The sequence below is a fragment of the Tachyglossus aculeatus genome, chromosome 15 (assembly GCF_015852505.1).
Source record: "Tachyglossus aculeatus isolate mTacAcu1 chromosome 15, mTacAcu1.pri, whole genome shotgun sequence".
Classification (NCBI taxonomy): Eukaryota; Metazoa; Chordata; class Mammalia; order Monotremata; family Tachyglossidae; genus Tachyglossus; species Tachyglossus aculeatus.
The window spans coordinates 5,855,525-5,879,488 of record NC_052080.1 but is presented as its reverse complement, the minus strand read 5'-3'; the positions used below and the strand labels follow the sequence as shown (position 1 = coordinate 5,879,488).

General features: G+C 45.4%; 2 protein-coding genes across 2 annotated transcripts in view; one reads left to right on the top strand and one right to left on the bottom strand.

The window, feature by feature from the left end:
• The window catches only part of REPS2 (RALBP1 associated Eps domain containing 2), a 107,600-nt gene extending 96,617 nt beyond the window's left edge, over positions 1-10,983 (bottom strand). The window contains exons 1-6 of the mRNA XM_038757119.1: positions 10,965-10,983; positions 9,901-9,973; positions 8,569-8,629; positions 3,439-3,658; positions 1,515-1,578; positions 1,212-1,301 (exon numbers count right to left, since the gene is read on the bottom strand). Coding sequence (XP_038613047.1) covers positions 1,212-1,301; positions 1,515-1,578; positions 3,439-3,658; positions 8,569-8,629; positions 9,901-9,973; positions 10,965-10,983 — 527 coding nt within the window. The remainder of the gene's footprint in view (positions 1-1,211; positions 1,302-1,514; positions 1,579-3,438; positions 3,659-8,568; positions 8,630-9,900; positions 9,974-10,964) is intronic.
• Positions 10,984-18,929: 7,946 nt separating this feature from the next.
• On the top strand, positions 18,930-19,904 carry LOC119937561 (proline-rich protein 2-like). Its single transcript, XM_038757118.1, has one exon. It carries the CDS (start codon positions 18,930-18,932, stop codon positions 19,902-19,904), a length of 975 nt encoding a protein of 324 aa, XP_038613046.1.
• The last annotated feature ends 4,060 nt before the right edge of the window (positions 19,905-23,964 follow it).

Sequence of the window (23,964 nt, the reverse complement as noted above, 5' to 3'; positions counted from 1 at the left end):
ATGCAATGCGGACTCCGTCTAAACTATACCTTGTAAATACTCCAGTGCCTGGCACATAGTAAGCGCTTAATACTCAACCAACCCATGGTATTTATTGAGCACTTACTATGTGCAGAGCACTGTACTAAGCTCTTGGAAGAGGACAGTGCAACAGAATCAGAGCTCACGTTCCCTGGCCAGAATGAGCCAGAGACCAAAACCTGAAGTAGCACGGCCTAGTGGAAAGAGCGTGGGCCCAGAACCCGGACCTGGGTTCTAATCCTGCCTCCAACACTCAGCTGCTGTGCGAACTTGGGCAAATCACTTTCCTTCTCTGTGTCTCAGTTCCCTCATCTGTAAAATGGGGACTGGGTACCTGGTCTCCCTCCTCCTCAAAACCGGGAGCCCCACGGGGGATCTGATTATCTTGAATCTACCCCAGTGCTTAGTACAGAGCTTAAAAGAGTCAGTGCTTAGATACTACAATTATTATTATTACATGAACTGGGCTCCTAAACTCACTTTGGTTATTTCCACCGATCGACTGTATTTACAAGGCACTTTCTGTGTTACCCAGCACTGTAGTAAGCGCTACACAGGGGAAGCAGCGTGGCTCAGTGGAAAGAACACGGGCTTTAGAGTCAGAGTTCATGGGTTCAAATCCTGAATCCTCCAATTCGCTGTGTGACTTTGGGCAAGTCACTTAACTTCTCTGTGCCTCAGTTACCTCATCTGTAAAATGGGGATGAAGACTGTGAGCCCCACGTGGGACAACCTGATCACCTTGTAACCTCCCCAGAGTTTAGAACAGTGCTTTGCACATAGTAAGCAGTCAATAAATGCCATCATTATTACTATTATTACACATCCCTGCCCACAGTGAAACTTACAGTCTAGAGGGACAGACAAACAGTAATAGAAATAAATCATGGATATGGACATAAGTGCTGAAACCACACGTTAAAGAGATGCTCACAAAATGAGTTCTTGAGCATTTTTTTTTTTTTTTAGAAAAGCAAGTCTTGAGGGGTTAAACGACTGCATCATCTGAGTGCCCTTGAATCCTAAGTTTCATATTATGGAATTTAAATGCTGCCATAAATCTGGGTTGTTTAGATCTGAGGACAATACAGTCATAGGTCTGGAATATCAGTTGGCACACAGCGTAATGTTGGAAATGAGCTAAGCGGTAGGGGGTTATCATTAAGACTGCTCTTAGCACAATTACTGACCTGCCAGGATGAATAAAGTGGCTAGCAAAAAAATAAAAATTCATGACTGTGATTGCTGCCAAGATGCAGCTGGACAGCGTTGCCACTTTACTGAATCCAGAAATAGCAGAAGACCCAAAGACACAAGAAAGAGCCAATGAGGTTTAACCTGGAAGAAAAAAAATTCTAGAACAAAGTCATAAAATGGAAAACGCAAAAAAGGAGTAGAAGGTTGCAACTCAGAAGGGACCAATTTAGAATGAACTTGTAAGCAGATAAACTCTAGCACTTACCTAGATCTCGCCTTGGTGCGTATATATGTACATTAATGCCACTATAATATTAGCAGCACTTCCGAAACTCCCGGTAAAGTTCGCAGTACTAGGCACTGCAGAAATAAGAGAATAAAGAAACGATTCCGTACCTGCTCAATGGGACCTTATAGTCTCAATGGGACCTTATAGTCTAACGGGTGGCGTGCAAAAAGGATGTCGACCAGGCAATAAAAAGCACAGCAGAAAAGGTTTTGGTTCTCCGATTTGGGAGAGATGAGGATCCTGTTTGTCTGCAGCTGGATGATATTGGGAGTGGATTTTTTTTTAAAGGCTCTTCTTGACGCTCTTTAATTACAGGCAGCGTGGCTCAGTGGAAAGAGCCCGGGCTTTGGAGTCAGAGGTCATGGGTTCAAATCCCGGCTCCGCCCAGGTTCTGCCTGATGCTAATATGGTGCCTTTCACTTGGGAGCCCAGAATCAATCATATTTATTGAGCACTTACTCTGTGCAGGGAACTGTGCTATGCACTTGGGCTATTCCAACAGTTGGTAGACAAAACTACTGCATGTCTAAAATAGGAAGGGATTTTACAGTTTTACCCACCAGTTTTTTTAACCCCTCAAGACTTGCTTTTCTGTGTGACTTTGGGCAAGTCACTTCACTTCTCTGGGCCTCAGTGACCTCATCTGTAAAATGGGGATTAAGACTGTGAGCCCTCTGTGGGACAACCTGATCACCTTGTAACCTCCCCAGCACTTAGAACAGTGCTTTGCACATAGTAAGCACTTAATAGATGCCATTATTATTATTATTATTACAAACACAAAAATATACCTGCCCAATGGGACCTAAAAGTCTAACGGGTCACAAACACAAAAATACTTGTTCCCATTCAGTTTTCATCTTCTGATTGCTCTCTAAATATTTTTAAGTCTCTCCCCCTCTGAAGAAAGCACTTAACACGGTGATTTGCACACAGTCAGCACTCAAATATGACTGAATGAAGTACGAGCTCCTTGTCTGAAGGGAATGTATCACTCCTCTGCCTTGTACTTCTCCAGGGCTGGGCTATCCCTCAGTGGGCATTGTTCTATTCTACTCTTCCTAGCAGGTGAAGAGGCTTTGGAATACAGCACCAAGTGTTTCAGACACTTCACAGGGATTATTACTCTATTTATTTATTTTACTTGTACCTATCTATTCTATTTATTTTATTTTGTTAGTATGTTTGGTTTTGTTCTCTGTCTCCCCCTTTTACTCTACAGTGAGCCCACTGTTGGGTAGGGCCTGTATATGTTGCCAATTTGTACTTCCCAAGCGCTTAGTACAGTGCTCTGCACACAGTTAGCGCTCAATAAATACGATTGATGATGATGATGATTAGGGAAAACTAGGCAGAGGGATCTGAGCAGAAAACGCAACAGCAACAACAACAAAAAAACAGAGAACGGATGGTGAATTACCCGCAATCTAATTTCTGCACCTAGACAAGCTTGCAAGTAGGAATATTCAGAATTCTCCTTCCTTTCCAACAGCGGGCACAGACGGTCATTATCCAAGCAGAAGTACGGTCCCTAATAATAATATTGGCATTTGTGAAGCGCTTACTATGTGCAAAGCACTGTTCTAAGCGCTGGGGGGGATACAAGGTGATCACGTTGTCCCCCGTGGGGCTCACAGTCTTCATCCTCATTTTCCAGATGAGGGAACGGAGGCTCAGAGAAGTGAAGTGACTTCCCCAAGGTCACACAGCAGACATGTGGCGGAGCTGGGATTCGAACCATGACCTCTGCGTCCCAAGCCCGGGCTCCTTCCACTGAGCCACGCTGCTTCTCTAGACTGCAGACTCTTTGTGGGCAGGGAACTCTGTTACACTGTACTCTCCCAAGCGCTTAGTACAGTGCTCTGCACAGGGTAAGCACTGAAATCACTACCTATCATTGATACAAAAGGGCAAAGGGGAAAGAATGTTACGGTCCGTTTCCCCGGCTCCGGACGCACAATGAACACTGAAAACCGGGGAGAGGACTTGGCCCTGGGAAAAGGGAACTGGTTGTTCTGGTTTTTCAAAGTAACACGTTCCACCTGACCACTTATCGTTGTTTTGCAAGGTAATAGGCAGGACCTCTCGTCCAACCCTTTGGAGAACATTCCCCACAACAGGTTCGTTTCTCTCCTCCATCTTCCTTACAGTCTAGAGGGGCGGACAGACACGAAACGCCGATTAAAATCCAAAGCCTCCTCGCCTTATATCAACCCCAGCAAGACAGGGGTTATCCTCCCATCAAATCAAGGGTATTTGAGTGCTCACCGTGTGCAACGCGCTGCACTAAGCGCTGGGAAAAGTACGGTACACAAGAGTTGGTGGACGAGATCCCTGACCACAACAAGCTAGCGGTCCACGGAGGAGACAGATATTAAACCATCATCATCATCATCAATCGTATTGATTGAGTGCTTACTATGTGCAGAGCACTGTACTAAGCGCTTGGGAAGTACAAATTGGCAACATATAGAGACAGTCCCTACCCAACAGTGGGCTCACAGTCTAAAAGGGGGAACGACAGATGGGGAAAGAATAAACTGTAAGGATATTTACTTAAGTGCCGTGGGGCTGGGGTGAGAAAGTGCTTAAGTGCAGAGGGGAGGATGGATGTGGGAAATAAGTGCTTAGGTTAGGCTTCTTGGAGATGGGATTTTAGGAGGGTTTGAACGGGGAGGGTGGAGGAAGAGTGTCTCATTGGGGAAGGAAATGAGGCTCAGAATCAGTTGCAATTTTTGAATGCTTACTGTAATAATCACAATGACGGCATTTATTAAGCGCTTACTATGTGCAAAGCACTGTTCTAAGCGCTGGGGAGGTTACAAGGTGATCAGGTTGTCCCACGGGGGGCTCACGGTCTTCATCCCCATTTTCCAGATGAGGGAACTGAGGCCCAGAGAAGTAAATTGACTTGGCTAAAGTCACACAGCTGACAGTTGGCAGAGTCGGAATTTGAACCCGTGACCTCTGACTCCAAAGTCCGTGCTCTTTTCCAATGAGCCACGCTACGCAGAGCGCTTTACTGAGCACTTGGGCAAGCAGCGTGGCTCAGTGGGAAGAGACCGGGCTTGGGAGCCGGAGGTCATGGGTTCGAATCCCGGCTCCGCTACTTGTCAGCTGTGTGACCTTGGGCAAGTCACTTAACTTCTCTGAGCCTCAGTTCCCTCATCTGTAAAATGGGGATTAAGACTGTGAGCCCCAGGTGGAACAACCTGATCACCATGTCTCCCCCCCCCAGCACTCAGAACAGTGCTTTGCACATAGTAAGCGCTTAACAAATGCCATTATTATTAGAATATAACAGAGTTGTTAGACACAATCCCTGTCCTCCACGAGCTTACACTCTAGAGGGGCAGGCAGACAATATAAATAAATACATTATGGATGTGGATCTCCACATCCGTAAGTGCTGTGGGGCTGCTGTGGAGCTGAGGGAGGGAGGAATAAAGGGTACTACTTCAATCGTATGTACTGAATGCTTGCGATGAGCAGATCACTCTAATAATAATAATAACAACAACTGTGGTACTTGTTAAGCGCTTACTATTTGGCAAGCACCGTTCTAACTGCTGGAGTAGATTCAAGTTGGACCCTGTCCCAAATGGGGCTCACCGTCTTAATCCCCATTTTACAAATGAGGTAACTGAGGCCCAGAGAAGTTAAATGACTTGCCCAAGGTGACACGGCAGGCACGTGGGGGAGGCAGGATTTGAACCCAGGTCCTTCTGTCTCCCAGCCCCATGCTCTATCCACTAAGCCATGCTGCTTCTGTACTTCCCGTTTGCGGAGTACAATGCAACAATTAACAGACACATTCCCTGCCCCCAGCAATGCGCAAGGGTGACACAAAAGGGAGTGGGAGAAGAGGAAATGATGATAATAACGGTATTTGTTAAGCGCTTACTATGTGCAAAGCACTGTTCTAAGCGCTGGGGAGGATACAAGGTGATCAGGTTGTACCACGTGGGGCTCACAGTCTCAATCCCCATTTTACAGATGAGGTAACAGGCACAGAGAAGTCAAGTGGCTTGCCCAAGGTCACACAGCTGACATGTGGCAGAGGCAGGATTCGAACCCATGACCTCTAACTCCCAAGCCCGGGCTCTTTCCACTGAGTCCCGCGGCTTCTCAAATGAGGGCTCAGTCGGGGAAAGCCTCGACGTTTTGTGCTTCAAAATGTCAGTGCTTCCAAACTGCTCATGTTTTCCGGGAGCAACGGGGTCTTATGGACGATTTTCAAACCATGTGGCGTGTAGGGGAATGGTGAGGAACACAGGATACACCTGCTTGGGATACATCACTCAGAAATTGGAAGGGAAGGAGGGGGCTCGCTTGGGACAAAGGCCCGGCGGTTGAGGCAGCCTAGGGAAAAGAGCAGGTCTGGGAATGCGGAGATTTGGGTTCTAATCCCAGCTCTTAACCACCGGCCAGGTGTGTGACTGGGGTTGCGGCACTTCACCTCCCTGGGCCTCAGTTTCCTTATCCCCAAAATGTCCTTCTCCCCTTTCTCCAATTCCAAGTCTTAGGTTGGTCAGGGAGCAATTGGACAATACTGTCTCTAACCCAGCATAAACCTGATGCTTTCACATAGGGAACCTGCTTCATAATAAATAATATCCAGAACAAGACAGGGAGCACGCTTCCTAATAAATAACACCTAGAATAAGATCACGAGAGTTTTTCCTCCCAGATTTGGGGTCCAAAGGACAGCTATCGGTCTCTATAGTTACACATGGTAACAAGTGCCAAAATATCATCTTTGGACACAAAAGGGTAGAACTATTATATACAACAGGACATCAGGTGTCCTGCAGTAACCATGGTAACATACACAGCCAAATGTACTTTAAGCCTCACAGGACACAAAAAGGGAAAATAAGGTTATCTGAGTTTACTGCTTGCGTAGAGAACTAATTTTTCGAAAAGGAATCCGTTGCAGACATGAAGATTCTGACAGTCAATATTTGGGGGAAAAAAAAATGCGAAGTGCCACCAGCATATCCTTTGTGGCGTGTCTCAGTGGAAAGAGCCCGGGCTTGGGAGTCAGAGGCCATGGGTTCTAATCCCAGCTCCGCCACTTGTCTGCTGTGTGACCTTGGGCAAGTCACTTCGCTTCTCTGGGCCTCAGTTACCTCATCTGCAAAATGGGGATGATGACTGCGAGCCCCACGTGGGACCACCTGATTACCTTGTATCCCCCCAGCGCTTAGAACAGTGCTTAACAAATGCCATTATTATTATCATTATTATTATTATTATGTGCAGAGGTGGAGGGTCTCCAGGCAGGAATGACAGACAAGGCCTTCGTGAGCAGGGAATGTGTCTGTTCTACTCCTGTGTGTACACTCTCCCTAGCGCTTCTTACAAGGTCCTTCACACAGTCAGCGCTCAATTAAGACAGTTAATTGATTGATATGCGATGGGCCGGTCAGCCGGTGGACACATCATTGCCGAGGTGGTGGAAGTCTGGAGCCAAGGCTTAGTACAGTGCTCTGCACACAGTAAGCGCTCAATAAATACAATTGACGATGACTGCGGGAGATCATGAGCACTACCCCTTCCACGGGCAGTTCATTACTGATTTACCTTCCTCTTCCTCTCGCTTTGGATTCTTGTTTTCCACGTGGTCCTACTGTCCAGTCAATCGTATTTATTGAGCGCTTACTGTGTGCAGAGCACTGTACTAAGCGCTTGGAAAGTACAATTTGGCATACCTTGTTGTTAACACTCTATTTCCTAAGTATCTCCACGGAGCTTGGGGGGGGGTAAGGTCCCTGAGGGCAAGAAACATGTCTGCCATCTCTGTTCTATTTTCCCCAGTGCTTAGTAAAGTGCTTTGCACACAGTAAGCGTTCATTATTCATTTATTCATTCATATTTATTGAGCGCTTACTGTGTGCAAAGCACTGTACTAAGCACTTGGGAAGTACAAGTCAGCAACATATAGGGACGGTCCCTACCCGACAACGGGCTCACAGTCTAGAAGGCTGTCATGATTACTATTGATGATATCTGAGTTCAAGAGTTCTGTATTTACCCTAGCACTATATGTATGTTTGTACATATTTATTACTCTATTTATTTCACTTGCACATATCTATTCTATTTATTTTATTTTGTTAATATGTTTGGTTTTGTTCTCTGTCTCCCCCTTCTAGACTGTGAGCCCACTGTTGGGTAGGGACCGCCTCTATATGTTGCCAACTTGTACTTCCCAAGCGCTTAGTACAGTGCTCTGCACACAGTAAGCGCTCAATAAATACGACTGATTGATTGACTGATTGTGTGCTTGACAAAAATTACTATTACTACCATCACTACTACATATCCCAGGTACCTTCCACTTAAGAAGCAGTACACTATCCTTTCATTATCGAAAGGATATTCATCATTATTTCATTTAGGGAAGCAGCGTGGCTCAGTGGAAAGAGCCCGGGCTTTGGAGTCAGAGGTCATGGGTTCGAATCCCGACTCTGCCACATGTCTGCTGTGTGATCTTGGGCAAGTCACTTAACTTCTCTGGGCCTCAGTTACCTCATCTGTAAAATGGGGATTAAGACTGTGAGCCCCCCGTGGGACAACCTGATCACCCTGTATCCTCCCCAGCGCTTAGAACAGTGCTCTGCACATAGTAAGCGCTTAATGAATTCCATCACTATTATTATTATTATTATTATTTAGACTGTGAGCTTGTTGCCCGCAGGGAATCGCTGCTTACTGTTGCATTGTACTTTCCCAAGCACTGAGTACAGTGCTCTGCACACAGTAAGTGCTCAATAAAAACAACTGAATGAATGAATTCTACAGGAGATATTAAAAAACCCCCACCACTGTTGCATGAAGCCTTCTCCCAGTAAGCATCACTACTTGAAACCACCCTCACCTCCTACTATCTAAGGATGCCTTATATTCCTAGCAGAATAAAGACTCTTTCTAGCCTATAAATGATTCTATTTAAAGGACACCATGCAGAGATACGAGGCACTCAACCGTTCTGGTGAAATGAGCTGAGCCATGGTTAAAAAAAAAAAAAGAAAGCATATATCTCTGCAACCACCCACTTCCTTCTGCCGGACAGATAGCCGTTTCATAACACAGCAATGAAACATAAAAGACTCACTGCTTCAAAAACAAAAGCAAAAAAAAAAAAACCCCACACACTGCTAATTACGGTGACCACCATTTGTGAAGCAGTGTTTGCTTCTAAATAGGGTAGCCTAGCAAATAATCTGCGAATAACCATCTCAGGACAAGATTATTATATGTTCCAAAGAAGCAGGGAGTGACCATAGATTTGCTTAACTTCCTATTTCATTCATTCATTCAAATGTATTTATTGAGCGCTTACTGTGTGCGCAGCACTGTACTAAATGCTTTGAAAGTACAATCCGGCAACAGAGACAACAACAATAATAATAATGACGGCATTTATTAAGCGCTTACTATGTGCAAAGCACTGTTCTAAGCGCTGACAATCCCTACCCAACAACGGGCTCACAGTCTAGAAGGGGGAGCCAGACAACAAAACAAAACAGTAACATCGATAACATCAAAATAGATAAATAGAATTATAGATATATGCGCGTCATTATACTTGGGGAAGGAACCCTGCAGCTAAACCTCAGGTGACAGGGCAAAGTCAGCCAATGCTTTTAATTTTTTGATTAATATTTCATAGCTTCCCTTTTCTATTTTTGATATCAGTAGTCAATAAGGCTAAGAGATCCTCCAAAAGTAAAACGGTGGGGGGGAGAACCTGAAGTACTCCCCAACAGTAAGACTAGGAATGGGAAATGATATGCTTGAAAAAACACAAAAAACACAGCAATCAACTGATAAGAAATAGAGAAGAAATTTTCATTCATTCATTCAATCGTATTTATTGAGCACTTACTGTGAGCAGAGCACTGTACTAAGCACTTGGAAAGTGCAATTCAGCAATAAAGAGGGACAATCCCTGCCCACGCCGGGCTCATCGCAGTCTAGAAGGGGGGAGATGGATATCAAAACAAATAAACAGGCATCAAAACAAGGAATCCCTTCCCTATGTCAAGGAATATCAACGCTTTTGCTCTGTGAGCCAATAAATTTAAAATTACATATTGCATTTTGTTCATTCTTTTAGTTCCCAGATTAACAAACTGAAATAAGGCAATTCCCTATATGCTCTGCAATTCCTTCCCTTCCCACAAGCTTTTCCTTTGTAAGTCGCTAGATTCAACTTCTCTCGACTCAAAAAGCATTCATCCTTCCAGAAAACGTTCAGATAGTGACTGCACCTGTCTCCAATTGAATAGAGGAAAAAAAAAAGAGATACAAAAACACAGGTGACACTGTCTTTTTGAAGACGAATTTGTGAATGCCGCTCTGAAAACTTAGGTGATGATGCATACGTCTCAGCATTGATATTGATCTGATACTTATTTTCAGGCACAAAAATCCTTAAGATTTTCATGCCTAGCCTTCCTAAAAAAGCAAAAATGGTTTAAACTCTTTTGCCCATCCAATATTTGGTAAAATAATAATGTTGGTATTTGTTAAGCGCTTACAATGTGCCTCTTGTATATTCCTTTCTATGTAGACAAGTGCTATTCTTCTGCAAAAATACATCAGTTATCTCATTCATCATCTTATTCATTCATTCAATCGTATTTATTGAGCGCTTACTGTGTGCAGAGCACTGTATTAAGCTCTTGGAAAGTACAATTCAGCAACAAATAGAGGCATTCCCTACCCAACAATGAGCTGTGAATGAAATTCTTTAGCTATCTGTTCCAGATAGAGCAATGTAACTCCTTTAGTCAGGAAGCTTCTCATATACATTTTTCTCCCGTTTTAATATTTTCCTTAAATCTTTAACCTTCTGTTCATTTTTGAAATTCACTTTTAACCCAATATTAAAAAAACCTACTTTTTAATTCATTCCAAATGAAATATGATGATCAAATTCTGTTAGAAAAAAACAGTATTCCCCAAATTCATTCAATTGTATTTACTGAGCATTAACGGTGCACAGAGCACTGTACTAAGCGCTTGGAAAAGCACAACCATAATAATAATGATGGCATTCTAGACTGTGAGCCCACTGTTGGGTAGGGACCGTCTCTATATGTTGCCAACTTGTACTTCCCAAGCGCTTTGTACAGTGCTCTGCACGTAGTAAGCGCTCAATAAATACGATTGAAGGAATTTGTTAAGCGCTTACTATGTGCAGAGCACTGTTCTAAGTGCTGGGGAGGTTACTAGGTGATCAGGTTGTCCCACAGGGGGCTCATAGTCTTAATCCCCATTTTACAGGTGAGGGAACTGAGGCCCAGAGAAGTGAAGTGACTTGCCCAAAGTCACACAACTGACAACTGGCGGAGGCGGGATTTGAACCCATGACCTCTGACTCCAAAGCCCCTGCTCTTTCCACTTAGAATCCTGCTTCTCTATAAGCAGAGACATTCCCATTCACCTTGGAATCCACTGCGCATGTTAATATTAAACTGCACGCTGATTAATTGTTGAAGCAGTGGAAAGAGCCCGGGCTTTGTAGTCAGAGGTCCTGGGTTCAAATCCCAGCTCCACCACTCGTCAGCTGTGTGACTTTGGGCAAGTCACTTGACTTCTCTGGGCCTCAGTTACCTCATCTGTAAAATGGGGATGAAGACTGTGAGCCCCCTGTGGGACCACCTGATCACCTTGTAACCTCCCCAGCGCTTAGAACAGTGCTTTGCACATAGTAAGCGCTTAATAAATGCTATCATTATTATTATTATTATTAACAAAAGGTCTAATAGAAACTGCCTGCCAAAAAGTTAACAGCCTTCCGGCGTCGAGTAGTTCTACCTGTTCCTCAACTTAATCCCGACCTCTTGGGTTTCTGTTTGACAGGTCAAGAAGACCGCGGGTGGAAAGGAGGTTTCAAACTTGTACTTCCCAAGCGCTTAGCACAGTGCTCTGCACACAGTAAGCGCTCAATAAATACAACTGAATGAAAGGGAAGCTGATTTCCAACGTCCGAGACAAAGCAATCTTTCCTCGAGCTCTTTGAGCCGGGTGGCAGAATCTAGATGGGGAACCACAGGTATTCATTCAGTCGTATTTACTGAGCGCTTACTGTGTGCAGAGCAATGTACTAAGCGCTTCGGCGCTTAGAACAGTGCACATAGTAAGCGCTTAACAAATGCCATCATTATTATTATTGGGAAGTACAAGTCGGCCCCATCTAGAGACGGTCCCTACCCCCCAACGGGCTCACAGTCTAGAAGGGGGAGACAGACAACGAAACAAAACATGGAGACAGGCGTCAAAATCATCAGAACAAATAGAATTAAAGCTATATATGCACATCATTAACAAAATAAATAGAATAGTAAATATGTACGAGTAAAATAGAGTAATAAATCTGCACAAATATATGCAACTGCTGTGGGGAGGGGAAGGAGGTAGGGCAGAGGTGGGATAGGGAAGAGAGGAAAAAGGGGGCTCAGTGTGGGAAGGCCTCCTGGAGGAGGTGAGCTCTCCGTAGGGCTTTGAAGGGAGGAAGGGAGCTAGCTTGGCGGATGTGCGCCCACTTTTAGACTGTGAGCCCACTGTTGGGTAGGGACTGTCTCTATATGTTGCCAATTTGTACTTCCCAAGCGCTTAGTACAGTGCTCTGCACATAGTAAGCGCTCAATAAATACGATTGATGATGATGATGATGATGTGCGGATGGTTTTTTAAACAACTGCCCCAGCATTCTTCCCTTCTCGCTAGGGGTAATTCTGTCATCATCAATCACCAATCGTATTTATTGAGCGCTTACTGTGTGCAGAGCACTGTACTAAGCGTTTGGGAAGTACAAATTGGCAACATATAGAGACAGTCCCTACCCAACAGTGGGCTCACAGTCTAAAAGGGGGAGTCAAATCTGAGATGCTCACCTACAAAAAACCATTCATTCAGCCATATTTATTGAGCCCTTTCTGTGTGCAGAGCACTGTACTGATCGCTTAACCACTAATCTTAAGAGGTAGAAGGGAAAAAGGGGTGGGGGGGGAGTCAATAAACATGCAAATTTGGCATTTTCACTCCCACCTCATATTCTCTATATATTAACTATATAAATTTAAATTTATAAATATAAATATAAACTGTATATATTTAGAAAGGTTATATATTAACCTTTTAGACTGTGAGCCCACTGTTGGGTAGGGACTGTCTCTATATGTTGCCGACTTGTACTTCCCAAGCGCTTAGTACAGTGCTCTGCACACAGTAAGCGCTCAATAAATACGATTGATGGTGATTAACTAGAGACAGGGCAAGGGGACTGTTCAGTTGTCCCGGCTCAGTAACTCATTTATCTTGTGGCCTTGGTCTTGTCATTTTCTCCCTGCTACCTGGAAGCCGCTGTTTATCTCCCTGCTTCTCGGGGATTTTACAGAGTTTTAGGGAAGTTTGTGAGGCTTTTCATACAATAAAGGGGTAGTTTGTATTTAACCTGTCGCTTCCTTCCCAGGATCTCAAAGTGAGCCCACTGTTCGGTAGGGACTGTCTCTATATGTTGCCAATTTGTACTTCCCAAGCGCTTAGTACAGTGCTCTGCACATAGTAAGCGCTCAATAAATACGATTGATGATGATGATTTGCAGACATTCTCTTTAATCGTCACAGGTCCTCAGAAGTATTCTTTTACTCTATTTATTTATTTATTTATTTTATTTGTACATATCTGTTCTATTTATTTTATTTTGTTAGTATGTTTGGTTTTGTTCTCTGTCTCCCCCTTTTAGACTGTGAGCCCACTGTTGGGTAGGGACTGTCTCTATATGTTGCCAATTTGTACTTCCCAAGCGCTTAGTACAGTGCTCTGCACATAGTAAGCGCTCAATAAATACGACTGATGATGATGATGAAGTAGGGAGGTGAGAAGTCATTACAGTACCGTCATTAACTGATGAGTAAATTGGGGCACAGAGAGTTATAGGGGCTACAGTTAAGCGGTGGCAGAGGTGAGGCTTTTAAAAAAGAGGACTCAACTACGCGATCATATTTATTGAGCGCTTACTGGGTGCAGAGCACTGGACTGGGCGTTTGGGGAGGCATAATAGAATGATAATACTAATAATAGTGGTGTTTGGTAAATTCATTCATTCAATCGTATTTATTGAGCTTAGTACAGTGCTCTGCACACAGTAAGTGCTCAATAAATACGATTGATTGATTGATTGAGCGCTTATTGTGTGCAGAGCACTGTACTAAGCGCTTACTGTACAGGTGGATATACAAGCAAATCGGGTTGGACATAGTCCCTGTCCCACGTGGGGCTCACAGTCTCCATCCCCGCTTTACAGATGAGGGAAGTGAGGCACAGAGAAGTTAGGTGACTTCCCAAGGTCACAGAGCAGATAAGTGGCAGAAGCAGAATTAGAACCCATGGCCTTTTGATGCTCAGGCTCGAGTTCTAGCCAGTAATAATAATTATTATTATTATTATAATGGCATTTGTTAAGCACTTACTATGTGCAAAGCACTGTTCTAAGCGGTGGGGAGGTTACAAGGTAATCACGCGGCGTGGCTCAGTGGAATGAGCCTGGGCTTTGGAGTCAGAGGTCATGGGTTCGAATCCCGGCTCCACTAATTGTCAGCTGTGTGACCTTGGGCAAGTCACTTAACTACTCTGTGCCTCAGTTACCTCATCTGTAAAATGGGGATTGACCGTGAGCCCCACGGGGGACAACCTGATCACCTTGTAACCTCCCCAGTGCTTAGAACAGTGCTTTGCACATAGTAAGTGCTTAATAAATACCATCATTATTATTATGTGGGGCTCACAGTCTTAATCCCCATTTTACATATGAGGTAACTGAGGCACAGGGAAGTGAATCAATCAATCGTATTTATTGAGCGCTTACTGTGTGCAGAGCACTTTACTAAGCGCTTGGGAAGTACAAGTTGGCAACACATAGAGACGGTCCCTACCCAACAGTGGGCTCACAGTTTAGAAGGGGGAGACAGAGAACAAAACCAAACATACTAACAAAATAAAATAAATAGAATAGATATGTACAAGTAAAATAAATAGAGTAATAAACATGTACAAACATATATACATATATACAGGTGCTGTGGGGAAGGGAAGGAAGTGAAGTGACTTGCCCAAAGTCATACAGCTTTTAGACTGTGAGCCCACTGTTGGGTAGGGACTGTCTCTATATGTTGCCAATTTGTACTTCCCAAGCGCTTAGTACAGTGCTCTGCACATAGTAAGCGCTCAATAAATACGATTGATGATGATGATACAGCTGACAATTGGCGGAGCCGGCATTTGAACCCATGACCTCTGACTCCAAAGCCTGGGCTCTTTCCACTGAGCCCCGCCGCTTCTATAACAGAGTCGGTAGACACATTCCCTGCCCATGATCAATCAATCGTATTTATTGAGCGCTTACTGTGTGCAGAGAACGGGTTTACAGTCTAGAGGACAAGTGCTCTTTCACCGGATTAATCCTGGTCCTATGTTAATAATAATAATGATGGCATTTATTAAGCACTTACTATGTGCAAAGCACTGTTCTAAGCGCTGGGGAGGTTACAAAGTGATCAGGTTGCCCCACGGGGGGGCTCACAGTCTTCATCCCCATTTCACAGATGAGGGAACTGAGGCACGGAGAAGTGAAGTGACTTGCCCAGAGTCACACAGCAGACAAGTGGCGGAGCCGGGATTTGAACCCATGACCTCTGACTCCAAAGCCCGGGCTCTTTTCCACTGAGCCACGCTGCTTCTCTATTGATAATATTGACACGCATCTAATGCAATCATTACATGAAGGTGAAACAACAATTAACCATCTTCTACGCTATTCATTCAATAAGTCCGTGGATCTTCGCGCCAGCGTTTTCGTTTCTAGGGGTTTAAACCAGATTACAGCATTTAAACTACAGTGCCGAACTCAAGGTATCGCCTTGCCTCAACCCGATTACTTTTTTAAAGCCCTTGACATTAAAAATGGATGGTGGAGACGTTGCTCACATTCCCAACATTATTGTAAAAAATTGATGCCGCATCCAAACACACACACACAAACACTCACACGGTCCTCAAGAGCCTACAATCTTCTAAACTGCTTCCCGATTGTTGTTTTTCATCTTCCTCTAGCAGGTTTAAGGAACAGGAGGAGGAGGAGCTTAAGGCCTGCCAGGTTCCAAATCCACTTAAGGTCGCTAAATGGCCAAGTGTGTAGACACTTACAGGATCCACTTAAAGTCGTTAAATGGCAAAGTGTGTAGACGCTTACAGGATCCACTTCAAGTCGTTAAATGGCAAAGTGTGTAGATGCTTACAGGATCCACTTAAGGTCGTTAAATGGCAAAGTGTGTAGACACAGGATCCAATTAAGGTCGTTAAATGGCAAAGTGTGTAGACACTTACAGGATCCAATTAAGGTCGTTCATTCATTCATATTTATTGAGCACTTACTGTGTGCAGAGCACTGTACTAAGCGCTTGGGAAGTACAAGTTAGCAATAATATAGAGACAGTCCCTACCCAACAGCGGGCTCACAGTCTAGAAATGGCAAAGTGTGTAGACACTTACAGGATCCACTTAAAGTCATTAAAATGGCAAAGTGTGTAGATGCTTACAGGACCTACTTAAGGTCATTAAATGGCAAAGTGCGTAGACACTTACAGAATCCACTTAAGGTCGCTAAATGGCAAAGTCTGTAGACAGGTCTGTAGACCAGGCCTGCCAGGTTCCAAATCCACTTAAGGTTGTTAAATGGCGAAGTGTGTAGACACTTACAGGATCTACTTAAGGACATTAAATGGCAAAGTGTGTACACACTTACAGGATCCACTTAAAGTCGTTAAATGGCAAAGTGTGTAGAAGCTTACAGGATCCACTTAAGGTCATTAAATGGCAAATTGTGTAGACATTTACAGGATCCACTTAAGGTCGTTAAATGGCAAAGTGTGTAGACACTTACAGGATCCACTTAAGGTCGTTAAATGGCAAAGTGTGTAGACACTTACAGGATCCACTTAAGGTCGTTAAATGGCAAAGTGTGTAGACACTTACAGGATCCACTTAAGATGGTTAAATGGCAAAGTGTGTAGACACAGGATCCACTTAAGGTCATTAAATGGCAAAGTGTGTAGACACTTACAGGATCCACTTAAGGTCGTTAAATGGCAAAGTGTGTAGACACTTACAAAATTCAGAAATATTAGGCTTTCACCAGCAGTTGCCTTTTCTTAACCACTAACTCCAGCACTTAGTACAGTGCCTGGCACATAGTGAGCGCTTAGCGCAGTGGTCCGCACACAGCAGGCGCTCAGTAAATACGACTGAATGACTGATTAAGCGCTCAATCAATACGACCGAATGAATGAATCTGGTTGCCGACTTGTCCTTTCCGAGCGCTTAGCGCAGGGCTCAGCACGCGGTAGGCGCTCAGTAAATACGATGAACGACCGATCAGCTGTCCTTCCCAAGCGCTTAGCGCGGGGCTCCGCACACAGTGAGTGCTCAGTAAGTGCGCCTGAACGACCGAATGAATGAATGAATGAAATGAGTCCAATGTCTCTCTATGTTTTTTTTATTTAAAAAATGTACTGTGTGCAGAGCACTGTACTAAGCGCTTGGGAAGTCCAAGTTGGCAACATCGAGAGACGGTCCCTACCCAACAGTGGGCTCACAGTCTAGAAGGGGGAGACAGAACAAAACCAAACATACTAACAAAACAAAATAAATAGAATAGATAGGTCCAAGTAAAATAGAGTAATAAATATGTACAGACATAGATCCATCTATACAGGTGCTGTGGGGAAGGGAAGGAGGCAAGATGGGGGGGATGGAGAGGGAGACGAGGGGGAGAGGAATCAATCAATTGTATTTATTGAGCATTTACTGTGTGCAGAGCACTGTACTAAGCGCTTGGGAAGTACAAGTTGGCAACATATAGAGACGGTCCCTACTCAACAGTGGGCTCACAGTCTAAAAGGGGGAGACGGAGAACAAAACCAAACATACTAACAAAATAAAATAAATAGAATAGATAGGTCCAAGTAAAATAAATAAATAGAGCAATAAATACGTACAGACATATCCATCTATACAGGTGCTGTGGGGAAGGGAAGGAGGCAAGATGGGGGGGGATGGAGAGGGGGACGAGGGGGAGAGGAATCAATCAATCAATTGTATTTATTGAGCGCTTAATGTGTGCAGAGCACCGTACTAAGCGCTTGGGAAGTCCAAGTTGGCAACATCTAGAGACGGTCCCTACCCAACAGTGGGCTCACAGTCTAGAAGGGGGAGACGGAGAACAAAACCAAACATACTAACAAAATAAAATAAATAGAATAGATCTGTACAAGTAAGATAAATAAAGTAATAAATATGTACAGTCATCTATACAGGTGCTGTGGGGAAGGGAAGGAGGTAAGATGAGGGGGATGGAGAGGGGGACGAAGGGGAGAGGAAGGAAGGGGCTCAGTCTGGGAAGGCCTCCTGGAGGCAACCTGCACCTCCCAGGCGCTTAGTCCAGTGCTCGGCACACAGTAAACGCTCGATTTTGTACATATTTATTACTCTATTTATTTATTTTACTTGTACATATCTATTCTATTTATTTTACTTTGTTAGTACGTTTTGCTTTGTTGTCTGTCTCCCCCTTCTAGACTGAGAGCCCGCTGTTGGGTAGGGACCGTCTCTCGATGTTGCCAACTTGGCCTTCCCAAGCACTTAGTCCAGTGCTCTGCACACAGTAAGCGCTCAATAAATACGACTGATTGACTGAATGAATGAAGAATGTTAATCCTACCGTACTTAAAAGACAGCCTTTTGTAATGTCGCTGAAATGAAGGATTCGATCAATAACGGTATTTATGGAGGGCTATGCACAGAGCACTGTACCAAGTCCTGAGCACAATAAAGTTGGCAGACAGGACTCCCTGACCTCCAAAACAATAAATTCATGTCTGTATGGGGCAAACCACACATCAGATTGGAAAATATTTCTGCAGAACCCACATTTTTTTAAACAGTCCTTTGTGAGCCAACTAACAAAAACGATATCTGTGACTACCTGGAGAATTTGTTATTACGTGGGATTGGCATTTTCAGGGCTTCACAGGTATTACTTATACCTGTATATATGTTTGCACATATTTATTACTCTATTTATTTTGCTTGTACCTATCTATTCTATTTATTTTATTTTGTTAGTACGTTTGGTTTTGTTCTCCGTCTCCCCCTTTTAGACTGTGAGCCCGCTGTTGGGTAGGGACCGTCTCTAGATGTTGCCAATTTGGACTTCCCAAGCGCTTAGTACGGTGCTCTGCACAGAGTAAGCGCTCAATAAATACGATTGATTGACTGATTGATTGATTGAATGAATGAATGAGATGTCAGCATGCTGCTGCGCGGAGCATCGGAGGGTGACGCACCTGTATGAGGGTGTCGTTGTGGAGTCACGTGTCCCCGACGGGGCTAACGGGCCAACGGGTCCCAGTAGCCCCGCCGCCGCTCGCCGCCGCTAAGGACCAACCGCTCCACCGGCGGCCCCGTCAAAGTCCCGCGAACGGCCCTCCGCGCATGCGCCCGCCCCGCCAAGCCCCGCCGCCGCCCCATGGAAACCGAGCGCCGCGCCCCCCTCAGCCAATCAGCGCCCGGAGGTCCCCGCCCGCCGCCAATCGCGGCCACGCCCCGCCACGGAAAACGAGCTCCGCCCCTTCTCAGCCAATCAGCGACCGGGAACGAGGTCGGCCCCGCCCGTCCCCTCCAGGCTCCGCCTCCGCCCCATGGAAACCGAGCGCCGCGCCTCCTTCAGCCAATCAGCGTCCGGAGGTCCACGCCCGCAGCCAATCGAAGTCCCGCGCACGAGGCCGGCCCCGCCCACCCATGGAAACCGAGCACCGCCCCTTCCTCAGCCAATCAGCGTCCGGAGGTCCACACCCGCAGCCAATCGCAGTCCCGAGCACAAGGCAGGCCCCGCCTCCCCATGGAAACCGAGCTCTGTCCTTTCCTCAGCCAATCAGCTTCCAGAGGTCCACGCCCGCAGCCAATTGCAGTCCCGCGCACGCGGCCGGCCCCGCCCCCCATGGAAACCGAGCACCGCCCCTTTTTCAGCCAATCAGCGACCGGAGGTCCCCGCCCGCCGCCAATCACAGCCCCGAACACGAGGCCGGCCCCGCCCCCCATGGTAACCGAGCGCCGCGCCTTCTCAGCCAATCAGCGACCGTAAGTCCCTTCCCACCGCCAATCACAGCCCCGAGCACGAGGCCGGCCCCGCCCCCCATGGAAACCGAGAGTCGCCCCTTCTCAGCCAATCAGCGATCGGAGGCCCCCGGACGCCGCCAATCACAGCTCTGCGAACGCGGACGGCCCCGCCCCCGAGGAGTCGAGGCCCTATGGGGCGCGCTCTAATAATAATAATAATAATAATAATAATAATAATAATAATAATAAATAGACCTAAATTGTGAGCCTGTTCTTCAGTAGGGACCGTCTCTATATGTTCCCAACTTGTACTTCCCAAGCACTTAGTCCAGTGCTCTGCACACAGTAAGTGCTCAATAAATACGATTGAATGAATGAATGAATTTAATAATAATGATGGTATTTGTTAAGCGCTTACTATGTGCAAAACTGTTCTAAGCGCTGGGGGAGGTTACAATCAATCAATCAATCGTATTTATTGAGCGCTTACTGTGTGCAGAGCACTGTACTAAGCGCTTGGGAAGTACAAGTTGGCAACATATAGAGACAGTCCCTACCCAACAGTGGGCTCACAGGGTGATCAGGTTGTCCCACGGGGGGCTCACAGTTTTCATTCCCATTTTACAGATGAGGTAACTGAGGCCCAGAAAAGTGAAGTGACTTACTGAAAGTCACACAGCTGACAATTGGCGGAGTCGGGATTTGAACCCATGACCTCTGACTCCAAAGCCCGGGCTCTTCCCACTGAGCCACGCTGCTTCTCTAGAATTTTATCTCAGCACTCCTAGGTTATTTATTCTATACCTTCCTCTGTATTTACAATTTTTTTTAACTCTCATACCAGAGGGAATTAGAACCCATCGTTATTATCAAGCGCTTAGTCCAGTGCTCTGCACACAGTAAGCGCTCAATAAATACGATTGAATGAATGAATGAACGAACCCAGGTTTCCTGCCTTTCAAGGCTGTTACCTTTCCCCTAGGCCACAGCAGGCCTCACAAGCACTTACTGTATATATGTATATGTGTTTGTACATATTTATTACTCTATTTATTTATTTATTTATTTATTTTACTTGTACATATCTATTCTATTTATTTTATTTTGTTAGGATGTTTGGTTTTGTTCTCTGTCTCCCCCTTTTTAGACTGTGAGCCCACTGTTGGGTAGGGACTGTCTCTATATGTTGCCAACTTGTACTTCCCAAGTGCTTAGTACAGTGCTCTGCGCACAGTAAGCGCTCAATAAATAGGATGATTGATTGATTGATTACTAAGTGCCAAGCACTGTTTTAAGTGCTGAGCACTAATAATAATAATAATAATAATAATAATAATAATAATAATGGTATTTTTTTAAGGGCTTACTATGTGCCAAGCACTGTTCAAAGCGCAAGGTCAGCAGGTTGTCCCACGGTGGGGCTCGCAGTCTTCATCCCCATTTTACAGAGGAGGGAACTGAGGCCAGAGAAGTGGTGACTTTCATTCATCCATTCAGTCGTATTGATTGAGCGCTTTCTGTGTGCAGAGCGCTGTACTAAGCGCTTGGAAAGAACAATACAGCAATAGAGACTATCCCTGACCACACATAATAATTATTATTACAATTCAGGCTGGACCCGATCTCTGACCCGCATAGGGCTCGCATTCTAGATGGGAGGGACAACAGATATGTTGCCCCCATTTTACCCATACTGTTATCTATAAATAGGAAAATGATAGTAATGATAAAATAATAATAATAATGACGGTACTTGTTTAGGTACGAGGTAATCAGGTTGGACACAGCCCCCGTTCCACAGAGGGCTCACACTCTTAATCCCAGTTTCACAGATGAGGTAACTGAGGCCCAGAGAAGTGAAGTGGCTTGCCCAAGGTCACACAGCAAACACGTGGCGGAGCTGGGATTAGAACCCAGGTCCTTCCGACTCACAAGCCTGGGCTCCACCCGTTAAGTCACCCTGGAAAGAAGCTGGATATTCATTCATTCATTCATTCAATCGTATTTATTGAGCGCTTACAGTGTGCGGAGCACTGTACTAAGCGCTTGGGAAGTACAAGTCGGTAACAGATAGAGACGGTCCCTACACAACAATGGGCTCACAGTCTAGAAGGGGGAGACAGACAACAAAATGAAACACGGAGACAGGTGTCAAAAATCGTCAGAACAAATAGAATTAAAGCTATATATGCACATCACTAACAAAATAAACAGAATAGTAAATATGTACAAGTAAATAAATGGAGTAATAAATCTGTACAAATATATATGCAGGTGCTGTGGGGCGGGGAAGGAGGTAGGGAACACATGCCTCAGCCCCCGGCAGTACAGAGCGGGCTGATGCCAACTTGTACTTCCCAAGCGCTTAGTACAGTGCTCTGCACACAGTAAGCGCTTTGTACAAGTACAAAGAATAGCTCTTTATCTGCCTAGGTAGGTAATGTTCAAATCCTTGTTACCCTTCCTTTTTTTTTTCTCATATTTGTTAAGCACTTACTATGTGCCAGGCACTGTACTAAGCGTTGGGGTACATACAAGATAATCAGGTTGGGCACAGCCCCTGTCTCACAGTCTTAATCCTCATTTTACAGATGAGGGAACTGAGGCCCAGAGAAGTGAAGCGACGTGCCCGGGGTTCATTCATTCAATCGTATTTATTGAGCGCTTACTGTGTGCAGAGCACTGTCCATACAACAAGACCAGGATTAGAACCCAGGTCCTTCTGATGCCCAGGCCTGTGCTCCGTCCACTAGGCCAAGTTGCTTCTCAACAGAGGTTACGTAGTGTGAAAATGCAAAGGGAAATTCAGAACATCTGGCCGCGAATGAGCCCGCTGTTGGGTAGGGACCGTCTCTATATGTTGCCAACTTGTACTTCCCAAGCGCTTAGTACAGTGCTCTGCACACAGTAAGCGCTCAATAAATACGATTGATTGATGGAAGTGGGATTAGAACCCACGGCCTCTAACTCCTTGGAATTTATTAAGTGCTTACTATGTGCAAAGCACTGTTCTAAGTGCTGGTGGGGGGTTTACAAGGTGATCAGGTTGTCCCATGAGGGGCTCAGTCTTCATCCCCATTTTCCAGATGAGGGAACTGAGGCCCAGAGAAGTGAAGTGATTTGCCCAAGGTCACCCAGCAGACAAGTGGGATTAGAACCCACGACCTCCAACTCCTTGGCATTTGTTAAGCGCTTACTATGTGTCAAGCACTGTTCTAAGTGCTGGGGGAGGGGGGATACAAGACAATCAGCTTGTCCCACATGGGGCTCACAGTCTTCATCCCCATTTTCCAGATGAGGGCACTGAGGCCCAGAGAAGTGAAGTGCCTTGGCCAAGGTCACCCAGCAGACAAGTGGGATTAGAATCCACGACCTCCAACTCCTTGGCACTTGTTAAGCGCTTTACTATGTGTCAAGCACTGTTCTGAGCGCTGGGGGGGGGGGAATACAAGGTGATCAGCGTGTCCCACGTGGGGCTCACAGTCTTCATCCCCATTTTCCAGATGAGGGAACTGAGGCCCAGAGAAGTGAAGTGACTTGCCCAAGGTCACCCAGCAGACAAGTGGGGTGAGTGGAATTAGAACCCACGACCTCTACCCCCTTCTAGACTGTGAGCCCACTGTTGGGTAGGGACCGTCTCTGTATGTTGCCAACTTGTACTTCCCAAGCGCTTAGTACAGTGCTCTGCACACAGTAAGCGCTCAATAAATACGATTGATTGATTGAAGTGGGATTAGAACCCACGACCTCTAACTCCTTGGCATTTATTAAGTGCTTACTATGTGCAAAGCACTGTTCTAAGCGGTGGTGGGGGGGATACAAGGTGATCAGGTTGTCCCACTCGGGGCTCACAGTCTTCATCCCCATTTTCCAGATGAGGGAATTGAGGCCCAGAGAAGTGAAGTGATTTGCCCAAGGTCACCCAGCAGACAAGTGGGATTAGAACCCACGACCTCCAACTCCTTGGCATTTATTAAGTGCTTACTATATGCAAAGCACTGTTCTGAGCACTGGGGGCGAGGGAATACAAGGTGATCAGCTTGTCCCACGTGGGGCTCACAGTCTTCATCCCCATTTTCCAGATGAGGGCACTGAGGCCCAGAGAAGTGAAGTGATTTGCCCAAGGTCACCCAGCAGACAAGTGGGATTAGAACCCACGACCTCCAACTCCTTGGCATTTGTTAAGCGCTTACTATGTGCAAAGCACTGTTCTAAGCGCGGGGGGGGGGGGGGGAATACAAGGTGATCAGCGTGTCCCATGTGGGGC

Bases quoted from the DNA above. Each gene is read 5' to 3' on its own strand.
- LOC119937561 (XM_038757118.1), top strand. From the start codon at position 18,930: ATGAGGGTGTCGTTGTGGAGTCACGTGTCCCCGACGGGGCTAACGGGC.